General features: G+C 45.9%; 1 protein-coding gene across 1 annotated transcript in view; it reads left to right on the plus strand.

Annotated features, from left to right (window-relative positions):
- The window catches only part of col7a1 (collagen, type VII, alpha 1), a 61,871-nt gene that overhangs the window by 15,495 nt on the left and 34,198 nt on the right, over nucleotides 1–12,178 (plus strand). Inside the window, exons 15-50 of the mRNA XM_069707900.1 lie at nucleotides 44–169; nucleotides 280–426; nucleotides 637–759; nucleotides 1,252–1,665; nucleotides 1,752–1,883; nucleotides 1,969–2,115; nucleotides 2,897–3,025; nucleotides 3,110–3,259; nucleotides 3,340–3,476; nucleotides 3,575–3,701; nucleotides 3,787–3,930; nucleotides 4,603–4,772; nucleotides 5,392–5,433; nucleotides 5,581–5,607; nucleotides 5,719–5,763; nucleotides 5,847–5,966; nucleotides 6,042–6,113; nucleotides 6,215–6,250; nucleotides 6,916–6,969; nucleotides 7,154–7,228; nucleotides 7,384–7,497; nucleotides 8,783–8,809; nucleotides 8,912–8,965; nucleotides 9,081–9,152; nucleotides 9,237–9,296; nucleotides 9,799–9,834; nucleotides 9,917–9,961; nucleotides 10,635–10,670; nucleotides 10,771–10,815; nucleotides 10,934–10,969; nucleotides 11,085–11,120; nucleotides 11,216–11,248; nucleotides 11,326–11,397; nucleotides 11,518–11,577; nucleotides 11,761–11,795; nucleotides 11,898–11,979. Of these exons, the coding sequence (XP_069564001.1) occupies nucleotides 44–169; nucleotides 280–426; nucleotides 637–759; nucleotides 1,252–1,665; nucleotides 1,752–1,883; nucleotides 1,969–2,115; nucleotides 2,897–3,025; nucleotides 3,110–3,259; nucleotides 3,340–3,476; nucleotides 3,575–3,701; nucleotides 3,787–3,930; nucleotides 4,603–4,772; nucleotides 5,392–5,433; nucleotides 5,581–5,607; nucleotides 5,719–5,763; nucleotides 5,847–5,966; nucleotides 6,042–6,113; nucleotides 6,215–6,250; nucleotides 6,916–6,969; nucleotides 7,154–7,228; nucleotides 7,384–7,497; nucleotides 8,783–8,809; nucleotides 8,912–8,965; nucleotides 9,081–9,152; nucleotides 9,237–9,296; nucleotides 9,799–9,834; nucleotides 9,917–9,961; nucleotides 10,635–10,670; nucleotides 10,771–10,815; nucleotides 10,934–10,969; nucleotides 11,085–11,120; nucleotides 11,216–11,248; nucleotides 11,326–11,397; nucleotides 11,518–11,577; nucleotides 11,761–11,795; nucleotides 11,898–11,979 (3,260 nt within the window). The remainder of the gene's footprint in view (nucleotides 1–43; nucleotides 170–279; nucleotides 427–636; nucleotides 760–1,251; nucleotides 1,666–1,751; nucleotides 1,884–1,968; nucleotides 2,116–2,896; nucleotides 3,026–3,109; nucleotides 3,260–3,339; nucleotides 3,477–3,574; nucleotides 3,702–3,786; nucleotides 3,931–4,602; nucleotides 4,773–5,391; nucleotides 5,434–5,580; nucleotides 5,608–5,718; nucleotides 5,764–5,846; nucleotides 5,967–6,041; nucleotides 6,114–6,214; nucleotides 6,251–6,915; nucleotides 6,970–7,153; nucleotides 7,229–7,383; nucleotides 7,498–8,782; nucleotides 8,810–8,911; nucleotides 8,966–9,080; nucleotides 9,153–9,236; nucleotides 9,297–9,798; nucleotides 9,835–9,916; nucleotides 9,962–10,634; nucleotides 10,671–10,770; nucleotides 10,816–10,933; nucleotides 10,970–11,084; nucleotides 11,121–11,215; nucleotides 11,249–11,325; nucleotides 11,398–11,517; nucleotides 11,578–11,760; nucleotides 11,796–11,897; nucleotides 11,980–12,178) is intronic.

Raw genomic sequence — 12,178 nt, forward strand, 5'->3', positions numbered from 1 at the left:
TCTTAGAGATGTGTGTGTATAAAAGTTTTTCATGATGTTGCAGAGGAACAGCCAGTAGGAAAGGTGTCCAACCTGCGGGTGGTGGAGTCTCTGGGCAGCACCGCCCGACTCGGCTGGACGGGTGTAGCCGGAGCCACACAGTACCAAATCATCATCCTCAACACAGAAGGTACACGGGTTTCATCTGATCATCTTTTTTATTCATTTTAACTTCTATTGTCCAATTATGAATAAAAACCTGGTTGTGGGTGCCATTTCTGCGTCTTCGTGTCATCTCAGTGGGAACAGAGGAAGTCCGACTCATCCCTGGAAACCAGACGACCCTTGACCTCAGGGACCTGACGGTGGGAGTGTCGTACGGCGTCAGCGTCACAGCGCTGGTGGGAGGAAATGAAGGAGACCCGGTGACGGTGTACATCAAACCAGGTGAGCGGAGCAGGAACACGGCAGGATGCTCTAACTTCTTTTAGCTTTTGTTTGGACTTTTATCTGCCAATTTCTGCGCCTTAAAATCTGTTTAACTGCGTCTTCATTAGTGTAAACTTTTTTATGTCTTGATGGCAAACCTGGTGTGAAACCTCAATAAAAAGAATAAAAATCCCCGTCATATTAAACGTGACGTTGTCTTCATTGCAGAGCAAAGCGCGGGGAGAGTGACCAATCTCAGAGTAACAAACGCAAACAGTCGGAGACTTCGAATTGTCTGGACAGGTGTTACCGGGGCAACGGGGTACAGGGTCACTTGGAGGCAAGGCAACAGTAAGTGTTGCGTGTTGTTATATATTTGAAAGTTTGCTTTATTATTGGATTTGCATTGCAAATCTTTGACAATGAATATTTTTGTATTCGCTGGATGTGTACATATTATTCAGCATCCTCTTCCCTTTTTTTTGTTATTCACGTTATGTTTTTAAAATCTTCACTGAAAGTTAAAATGATGTGTTTGGATCGTGCAATAACCCCGGCCTGCTCGACTCTTTTTAGTTTTTTGCAGCGATTTAGTCGTTTTAATGCAGACGCTTGTCGTGCAAATGCTGAAACAAAGCTTATTCCTCTTGACCCTATTTTGCATCTCTGCATCCGGGTCTCAGACTGATTGGTGATTTGGTTCAAATAAATACAAATAATAGCCGCAGTGTTTTCCTCCTATAGCAGAATGATGTACGGGTACAGCGGGATATAATATTTGCCTTTCTCTATTTTCGGACTTTTTTTTATCTCCATATATTTAATCACCTTATTTTCTTGCAGGTGCAGAGCAGTCCCGCGTGCTGGGAGCCGAGACCACGGCCTACACCATCGACAACCTGCAGCCGGACGAGGCGCTGGTGATCGGCGTTGCATCCGTTGTGGACCGGCGGGTCGGAGAGGTGGTCACCCTGTCGGCTCGGACCAACCCTAACGGCGGAGCGGTGTCTGGTCTTCGCGTCGTCGACGTCACGTCGCGGAGGATACGCATCACTTGGGCGCCGTTGTCCAGGGCAACCGGCTATAAGATCACCTGGCGTCGCGATGACTTGGGAGTTGTAACGACTCGTAACGTTGCTGCTGACGTCTCGTCCTACACCATCGACGAACTGCAGGCGGACGCCGCCTACAGCGTGTTGGTTTCTCCTCTGGTCGGCTCTCGGGAGGGAAGTCCGTCCACTCTGACTGTCAGAACAGGTATCTCACTGCGCACACGTTGTTACCGTCATCCAGACTCGGGGAAATACAAAATAAAATGTTTAAAGTTCTGTCCTGAATGTCAGAATCGGACGGGTCTGTGGTCGGGACTGTGACGTCCCTGCAGGTCCAAGAGACCCGTGGTGAGGTGGTCCGGGTCACCTGGGTCGGTGTTCAGGGAGCCACGGCTTATCGAGTGTCCTGGAAGAGAACCGATGGTGGGTTCTTGGTGGTCTGTCAGTTCTATGATGTTTTATGGGAGATAGTCTGTCTGACACTCCCGCTGTGACCGTTGGGCTTCAGGCGGCGAGGAGAGGAGTCAGCTGGTGGGCGGAGACGTGACGGCGGTGGATCTGGACCGCCTCGACCCCGGAGCTCAGTACGAGGTGCAGGTCATGGCTTTGGTCCAGAACAGAGAGGGAACCCCCGTGTCTGTCAGAGTCACCACACGTGAGTCCCGTCTTCTTTTAGGTTTCAGTAATGTCAAGCCTCTGACATCCCGTTTCCACCTGACATCAACATGCAGCCTGGTGAGATCGGATCACGAGAGGTCAGCTGAAGGTCTTCTGATCTGTTCAGGCCACATTCAGAGGTGGTCCGGGACACTTGGGATTTTTTTTTCCTCCATCCAGTGTTTCACATGACGATCTCTCCCTGCTCGTCTTCTATTTATTTGTTTGCTCCCTGAAAACACTCCCCTGTGTGATGAGCTGAGTTCAGCTGAACTCTACAGACAGCAGAAGTGTTTTACGACAAACTTGCGCTTTAAAGCAGCTTTTTACTGATTTAAAATAAGCTGCTACATGAGGCTTGTTTCACCGAAGCCTGTTTTTTTTTTTTTTTTTTTTAATTTTGCGTATTTTTCGACACAAATGAGACCCAGAGCTCTGAGAGAAGCTCCGCCCTCTTCATCGATCCAGAGCAGCGGGGACGCGCTGCAACAATTCATTCATGTGACCCGAATCATTCAGGTCCTGACGTTCAGATTCCTCTTGTGCTTATTTAACTGTATATTTTCGTGACTTAACCTACGTGTTCATTTTCATATAAAGCCGGCCGCTTGGCGTCATGTTGATGGAAGGTGGAAACAGCCTCTAAAGCTCATATTTATTCACTAATCTAAATTTCAGAAGTCATTGAAACTTGATGTGTCTTTGTTGTGTTCAACAGTTTAGTGGTGCATCACATACTTGTATTTTGAATAATGTATTGTGTGTATCGATGTCCACAGCTGGTGACACTCCATCGCCCTCACCGACGACCGTGCGAGTGGCAGATGTTACCCAGAATTCAGTGCTGCTGGGCTGGACTCCTCTCCCAGGAGCCACGGGCTATATTCTCCGGTGGAGGGATGAGACCGGTGAGACGAGTTGTTCTACATGTTAATGTCAGCGTGTGTGACTTTTTTAATGTTAAAGTGATCTTTTCATTTCGTATCCCTCAGATGTCGGTCGCGGCCGGTCCGTCACGCTGCCCGCCTCCTCCAGCTCCTACCAGGTGACCGGGCTGCGTTTGGGCCGTCGGTACCGATTCACCGTGCAGCCCACCTTTCAGCGAGGACCGGGCACAGAGAGCTTTGTAGACCAACGCACCGGTAACACACCAACACTCCTTCATGCACTCAGACACGCCTACGAGCACCTGGCTGACCCTCACCAACCTCTCTGCCTGCAGTGTGTGTGGGAGGACGTCTGGATGTGGTGTTTCTGGTTCCGGCATCTACCGACCGGGCCGCCCTCGCCAGACCTCTGCGCAACCTCCTCACGAGTGCAGCGGGGTCGCTCACCACGATCGGAGCCCGCGACTCTCAGGTACATTTCACAGAACAAAGTCTCCAAACGTGGACAGGTACGAGGCTGATAGCTCCGAGTCTCCCGACAACGTTTCGGTTCTGTTCGGCTTGTTTCAGGTCGGGGTCGTCGTCTATGGATTTAGACCCAAAGGATGGTTCCTGCTCAATCGCCACAGCAGTTCTGACACGCTGCTGCAGGAGATCCAGTCCACACCGTTTGATGAAACTCCAGGGAATAACATCGGTCAGTATATTTTCATTCTGTTTTTCTCTGCAGCGGCTCGGTTCTGTGTTGCAGCAGTTGTGAGACTGAGTGTCTCCCTCTGCAGGCGAAGCGGTGACGTACACCAGACAGTACATCCTGAACCCCTCAGCTGGACGGAGATCGAGGGTCCCCGGTGCCGTGGTCATCATCGCTGACAGGAAATCAACGGACAACCTGACTCTGGCAGCCAACAACCTCAGAGCTGCAGGTGTGTGAAACTACCTGCTCCTACCAGGCCAGTTTTTTTGAGGCTACATTGCCACAAAAGTTATTTAAAAAAATATTTTTGCTCTCGTGTCTGCTTGAATTTACGAGAACTTAATATAAATGTAGATGTACAGTCAGGATGCTCACAAAAATAATACCATTAAGTAGTTTTTCTTTACCACTTCATACAAAGTGCAGTACAACAGGGGTGTCTCATGAAACACAGAGGTCAGAGGACATAAACACAGCAGAGACTCTCACACTGAGCTGGAAACAAACGGCTGCTCACAAATTAGGTCAATAATATAAATACAATATTTTCAGCTGGACCGCAACAAAGGGGCGGAGCTCTAAACTAAACTTTTCAAATTAAAAGCGTACAGAAAATAACATGCACATGCTGTTGAATTTAAGCTGTTGTGATACGAAATGTGTGTGTTGAGTATCAGTTTGTTATTGTTCACATAAAAGAAGCTGATTCATGCTGCAGAATTTATTTGGAAACAATAAGACGCCTCCTTCATTCTGTGGCATTAATGATAAGAAAAAAGTGCTTAAATCCAGAAATCTGTTCAGTGACACAGTTGTGTGTGTGTGTGTGTGTGTGTGTGTGTGTGTGTGTGTGTGTGTGTGTGTGTGTGTGTGTGCGTGCGTGTGTGTGTGTGTGTGTCAGGTGTGACCGTGCTTGCGGTGGGTATAAACCAGGCAGACATGGAAGATCTGCGTCGGTCCGTGACGGACGGCAGCACCCAGAACATCCTGTTCACCCCTGATGCTGCTCAGCTGGACTCTCTTCACAGCGACTTGGCTGACCTGCTGTGTGGCATCGCCAGAATACCGGAGGTGAGAAGAAACCGGCAGAAAGCATATTAATTATTCACAGTCAGTATGTTATTGACATATTTATGATGAAAACAGCTTTCAGTTTGAGCTGCATGTCGTTCCTCTGCTTTTTTTTTTTTGTTTGTTTATCTCAACTGCAACTATTCAATACGGACAAAAAATAATCTGTACAGCCGACATAATAAAAACCAGAACATTTTCTCATGACTGCTTTAATACATTTATTCTATAAATATAACATTTGGACCACCGCCTCTTCACCCCGCTGCCCTCTGGGTGGCGCTACAGGTTCATCAACAGGCTAAGAAGCAGAATTAAAAACGGTTATGATAGGAGGACTGTCGTCGTCTGCTGAAACTCTTTATATTTATTGGAAATATCTTTTTTTGGTCCTTTTTTTTCAAGTGTTTATCTTTAAAATTGCACTGATTAGGAGCAACACTCATTTAATTGTAGTTTTGTACAATGACAATAAAAAGCTTTCTATTCTCTTCTATTCAGCGACTGTTCTTCATGATATTTTGTGTTTTTTTTATGAAGTATCATGGAGATAATTCTTGTTAAAAAGATACTAAAAGCGTCCGTCCTCTCAGCTCGGTGTCTCTGTGGTTGTGTTCAGGTGCCACCAGTTACAGAGCAGTGCACCGTCCAGTGTCCTCGGGTGAGTTTTTCTCTACTTTCCTTCTGTATTCTAACCGGTTCAGTTTATTTGACTCCTCTGCAACCCTGATGATTGAAGTCTTCTTCGCTGTATGGCTGCTCATCTCTGTCCTCACTGGGAAGTTAAAATCTGTCCTGTTTCTTTCAGGGGGAGAAGGGAGATCGTGGAGACACGGTACAGAGCTGAAGTTGCATGATTTTTTTTCACACCACTCTTCTTGTGTTTCATTCCTTTCATTCCATTTATTAGCAGCTGTTAAATGCCGTCATTTGTTTGCCTCCGCAGGGTGGGAGAGGCCGAGACGGCTCAGATGGACGTAAAGGAGAACCTGTGAGTGTTTTAATGAGCGATCAGATGATGTGTTGTTGTGGTAGTGCGCTGTAATGATGTGTCCTCCTGTGTGCGTGGTGTAGGGTCGTGATGGTTTGCCGGGGAGGGAGGGCCCCAGAGGCCCCGAAGGACGCCCGGGTCTGCCGGGACAAACCGTCCCTATTAACCCTTCGGTGGAGGAGAAAGGGGGGAAGGGGGAGCGGGTGAGTGCAGCTGAGGTCATGACATCATCAAACAAGCCTCCCGGGATAGTAACAAACGGTTTGTTTCCTGTTTAGGGTTTCCCTGGTATTGATGGAAGTCCAGGGTTGCCAGGGCGACCAGGTGCTCCGGGGGCCGCAGGTGTCCAGGTGAGCGGAGGGACTCGGACCCACAGACACAGTTAGCACATATTGAAGTTGTTGTTTTAACACAGTTAACAGAATACTGTTGTTGTTGTTGTTTACTGCAGGGTTCACAGGGCCTGTCTGGTGTCAGAGGAAACCCAGTGAGTGACCTTTGACCTCCTGACCTGAAGGAGAACTTGGTGGATGTTTGATTACAGAAATATTTTTCATAGAGGATAAATCCTTCGAGATCCTAAACACATTTACAGTAGACACATAAATGAAAACATCATATCAGAGAAATGTGAGAAACACAGAAGGCTTTGGTGACGATAAAGGTATCAAAATATCATAATTACAGTATTAACTATTGTGGGATTAGTTGATTATACTGTTGATTCTGTTCCTTATCAAAATCATTCGCTAAAAGGTGTAAAATAATTGGATTTAGCAGTTCTTGTTTTGGTTTTGTGTCCTGTGTTTTTCTTAAGTGTTTTTTCTGGGTCATGTGATATTTATCTTTCTGTCAGAGACTAAAAGTTCACCAATAATCTGAAGCTATTGTCTGTTTAACCTTCACTGTTTGTCTAAATCATTAAGAAACGCTGTGAAAGAGGTTCTTTTAGCTGAAACCTGTCACAATTTATGGCAAATAAATCTTCAACAAACAGTTCAGTATTATATTTTTTTCATTTTTATCTTGACGCAGCACTTTATTTTCCAAACACAGGAAATAAAATTCACTGAAGCAGTTTGGTGATTCCCCAGATTTCACTATTGTCTTCCATGAAGTGCGGCGCTTCCTAAATGTTTTGTGTCTGTTCAGGGTGAACCAGGAGGAACCGGACCACTCGGGCCGAAGGGTGACAAAGGTGAACGGGTGAGCTGGACCCACCTTACGAGTGTGTGAACGAAAACCTGACAGGGAACAAAGCTGATGTGTAACGTGTGTGTGTGTGTGTGTGTGTGTGTGTGTGTGTGTGTGTGTGTGTGTGTGTGTGTGTGTGTGTGTGTGTGTGTGTGTGTGTGTGTGTGTGTGTGTGTGTGTGTGTTGTGCTCTGCAGGGTGAACCGGGTTCAACTGTGCCTGGAGGAGGTCTTCCAGGGAGGAAAGGGGAACCGGGCCTCCCGGGAATCCCGGTGAGGAACAAACTGGAAAGCCACGTTGTCCAGATAGAAATGTTTTTAATTTTAAATCCCACAGTGCTTCGAACATCCTCAAACCTTCAACACTACCAGACCTCTCTGCTCCACATAAAGAGTCTGAACTTCTCGTGTTTTTGTTGTGTATTAAGGGAAGTCTGGGTCGGCCCGGCAACGACGGGGCCACAGGGTCTCCTGGAGTTCCAGCGACATCGGGTCAGGATGGTCGTCCAGGAACACCGGGAACACCGGGACTGTCCATCAAGGTCGGCCTCCTGCACTTCTCCTCTGATACATAAAGCTGAGGATGTTTGGAAATGGCAGACAGCAGATCTCTAAACCAAAATTACGTTTTTGAAACTACACGAGGCACAATTTACATTTTCAAATATGCTCGTCTCACGTAGAATCTTCTCCCAGTTAAGATTACAAATCAAAACAAAGAATGATCGCTTGATTTAGCAACACGTTAGCATCACAGCTACTTTATTTATCTCAAGTAATGACTCGTATATTTATCAGTACCTTATTTTTAAAGTCTTCTGTAAAATTGTGACCATAAGTTGAGTATCTTTAGAGTCGCCGTGCGTCTTACAGTTTGTATTTATGTGACTTATGTTTTTTTATTTTTTTTATCACTTATTCCCTTTTTTCTTCCACTTCTGTGCTGCCGTCACAAATGAACTTCCCCTGTGGGGTTTTCTCTAAAGTTCTATTTTATCTCGTATCATAATAAAATGATGTGCTCGCTTGTGTTTCCACCTCCTGCAGAATATGTGTGCGTGTTTGCTCGGTTTTCTGGAGGCATTTTTACTGATGTTAGTGAATTCTTAATGGAATTTTTAGGAGCGCTGCTCCAAGAGGAAAATGTTGTTGTCAGATTCAGACACAAGGTGGCAGCATTGAGCCACAAACGTGTTCCTTCAGTGGAGGTTAAACAGGTTAGGTTAGGTTAGGTTAGGTTAGGTTAGGTTAGGTTAGGTTAGGTTAGGTTAGGTTAGGTTAGGTTAGGTTAGGTTAGGTTAGGTAGTTACTTTATTAATCCCCGAGGGGAATTTTTTTTTACCTCATGTGACAGGAGATCCAGGGGTGGTTTAAGTTTTATATATCTGACTTTATACATCAATCACACTCATTTTATTTTTTTCCTTAAAAAAATGAAGAACATCCTTTTTCTTTCTGTATTTTTAAGCCTTGAAAAGCAAAGTTTTGATAGTTTTCTGATGCTGTTTCTTTGCAAAGTCACACGATTTAAACTATTTATCAGTTTATTTCTTGTCATTTTCGGCAAACTAGCATTTACATATTTTCAATTCTTCAGTAATTAATGTATTTTTTGTGGATTATAAAGGATTCTATGCAGTTTTGTTCTCTTCTCAGTACTGTGCTACCATTGATTTCTGTTTGTCAGTTTGCCTTAATCTTAAGATGTTGAAGTATATTGAAGTATAGTGAATAGCCTCCAAGTATGTAATGTAATAAACATGACACACATCTTCTTGAGAATTGTTTCCCCCCCGTCAGCCTGTGTCTGTTTCCTCTCTTTCACAGGGAGATAAGGGCAGCCCAGGAGAGAGGGTGAGTCACACCGTCACTAACGTGTCCTCTCACTGCTGCAGTGTACCGAGGAGATCACGAGTGTAACGATTCTCAGCGTCTATCTCTTATCTGTGCTGACAGGGACCTCCAGGAGTCGGCAGCGGGGTGGCCGTGAAGGGCGAGAAGGGTTCCCCTGTAAGCGCTGTCAATCACCAACAATGTGCTGACACATTTAGTATGCAGGTGAACTCCGGGTGCACGTGGGGCGTGTTATGCATTTCCTAATTGCTTTTTATTTTTTTATTATCAGGGTTTTGCAGGACCTCCAGGAGCTCAGGGCCCTCGAGGGCCAACGGGAGCAGACGGCCGGAAAGGAGACAAGGTAGCTGCAGACTGATTGAGTTTAAGGAGCAAAGCGAGGTGTTTATTCCAAACTAATGGCTTTTGTTTGTTTTTGTTTTTAAAGGGTGATGGTGCTGATGGGCAGCCTGGACCTGCAGGCAAGCAAGGAGAGCCTGGCGACAGGGTACGTCTGACAGAGCGGTTTAAAAGGATGATGTAATACGATGATGCATCCAGTTCTGCTGACAATGACATCTGCTGAAGCTGCTCAGAAGACAGTTTGTACAAAGATGTTTCATGCAATATTTCAAGTCAAACTAATGGTAGTTGTAGCGCCACCCTCAGGCAGCACGGCATCAGGTTTTGCAGGAATCTCACAAAGTTTTTTTCTGCATATGCAAATAAAATATGGGTGCAATTGCACATTTAATTTATGTCAGAACAAAAACTTTTAGGGTGTTTATACACTGGATAAAAGGGCCGAATATAAATATATAAAACATCTGGCAAAGGAAGAAAGAATTATGATTCTGTGCCTCACAATTATAAAGTACTTTATAAATGTTTACCTCCAGTTAAAACTGTCCATTTTCACAAACATAATTAAACCGATATATAAATAAAACCAGAACTTTCTCTGTGAAGTTGATAAATTCCGGTTTACTCATTTCGTTCATGACTTCTAGGGAGCTCGTGGACTTCCAGGAGAAATTGGCAGCAAGGTAAGACGCAGGTAAGAGAAATAAGCTCTGTTGTAACGTGGCAGCATGAGAATGACGTCTGCTGCTGTCCTTATTCTGACAGGGAGACCGAGGACAGCCTGGAGAGACCGGTTCACAGGGGGACAGGGTGAGTTGTCTGTGGATGAGGCTGCAGAGTATAATGAGATGAAATGAAAACATCAGATTTGTGTTGTTCTGTATGTTCTTGTGTTTTGACTATTCATTTTTTATTGCTGACTTTGTGATTTTTGCTGCTTCTTATCTCTTGTGCTGAGAGTTGTTGAGTTTTCTGGATTTTAAAGGCTCACGTGGGGACGGGCTTTGTAAATTAGCTCACTTTATAAATGCTGTGTTGTGTAAATGCGTGTCCTTTACTGTCTCTGCACCAGGTGTGTATCTCATTTACCAGATTTGTTTCTTTCTTGTTTTTTGATTGTTTGGACGTCTTTTTCTCTGAGATTTGGGTTGAGTGGAAAAATGGTTCCAGTTTGTATTGGAAAAATCTGACAGATATGATTCTCTGTTATTTCCTGTGTAGCGGTTGTTTGTGCAAGTTGAGAGGCTCCAACAGATGCTGGTATTCAACTGTGTGACAAATCTGTCAAATGTTGCATGATCTTCAGTTTGACATCAGTTTTAAAATGGCTGCAGCTCTTTGCTCTGAGACGCAAGTCGTGTTGTCGGTGACCTTTCTTTCTCAAACAGTCACAGATCGTGTTTGTTTGCATGTTCTGCTGGAGCAGCATTCATTTTCTCCCAGAAAGCCTTGAGGGAACCTGACTGGTTTTGTGTCTCTGCAGGGGGAGCGAGGACCGGTGGGTGAAACTGGGGAGAGAGTGAGTCCAGCGCCGCCGGTTCAGTTTTTATTTCAGGTTTCTAACTGTTAACATCTTCTGCTTTTTTGTGCTGTTTTCTGACTGAAGTTGTCTCCTTCAGGGCGACCCGGGGAAGCCTGGCGTCCCGGCAACACCGGGGCTGAGAGTGAGTGACAGACCGACGTGGCGTAACGGCTAACGACATCTCTGAGCCTTGTTTCTGTTTCCTGTTTATCTCTCGGTCTGCTCAGTCTCATTTAATAAGTGTCTCTGTTCATCTTCAGGGTTTACCGGGACCCAGCGGACCAGCAGGAGAAAAGGTGAGACTGATTCAATCAGGTAAGGCCACATGAGAGGCGGCAGGTCGATGAGAACGTGCCGCCGCCGTCCACCGTTTGGTCATCTGATGTAATGAAAGTGAACCTCTGTTTCCAGGGAAGTGAAGGCACCAGAGGGGAGCCGGGCAGAAGTGTGAGCAATCAGAAAATCAGATCATGTATTCATTTATCTTTTTATTTTGGACTTAATGTTCGTGACTCTGTGTGTGTTATATTTGTGTCCTGCAGGCTCCAGGTTTCCCAGGGAAGAAAGGAGAACAGGTAAGGTGTAAAACCCAAACACGTGTTGGTTTTAGAGTTCACCGGGAGGTCACGGGTCTTCTGCTGTTCTGCCGCAGGGAGAACGAGGCCCGTCGGGTTCTGACGGCACACGGGGGGAGAAAGGAGAGCCGGGACAGAGAGGAGAGAAAGTGAGTCACACTGGATGATGATGATCCTTTCGGAAAATATGGAGTTATTTATGTGTAAGTTTCTTTCTGCACGCTCATCATTCGGCACCAGAACATTTCCCGTTTCTGTCATTCTGAAAGGGTTCTTCAGCCTCGGGAGGATCCGGTGTCGTCGGACCCAAAGGAGAGGCGGGAGAGCGGGTGAGCAGCTGATCCTAACTTCTCTCTGTCAGAACTACAAATTGCACATTCACAGTGTTTACGGCTGCTGCGATAAACTCCCGACGACGGCCTCCATTATTCATGAAGCGTTCCCCGGCGCCACCGGTTGGTGCTCCAGAACCCCTTCGGCTGAAAATCCATAAAACATGTGCTCTTCTGCAGGGACTCGCTGGTAGTAGCGGCCGACCGGGTGCCAAGGTGAGCGGCCCGCTCCGCCTTCTCCAGCCTTTCTGTTTACTTCTGTCTGTCTGTTTGGTAAACGTGTGTTGTTGAGTGTTTGTTTGTTTGTTTGTTTGTTTGGGAGACGCAGGCGACCCCGGAGAGAGGGGAGAGAACGGGCGGCCGGGAATCCCAGGGAAGCTCGGTGTTCCTGGTAAAGAGGTCAGAGTCATGGATCACATCCGGTTACTGTTGGGTCCAAAAAATCTTCAGTGTGGATTCTTCAAAAATGTCTTTTCTTCAGCGGTTGTTGGAGATTTTTAGTTCAAGTTCAAACAAAGTGAGACAAAGATACAGTCAGGCCGGCAGAGTTCAATGCAAACTAAGATTTACTGCACATCAGAAGACACTGCAGCAGATC

This window comes from Brachyistius frenatus, unplaced genomic scaffold (assembly GCF_029030835.1).
Source record: "Brachyistius frenatus isolate BFR_SWC_R1_liver_20210118 unplaced genomic scaffold, ASM2903083v1 Contig_4, whole genome shotgun sequence".
NCBI lineage: Eukaryota > Metazoa > Chordata > Actinopteri > Embiotocidae > Brachyistius > Brachyistius frenatus.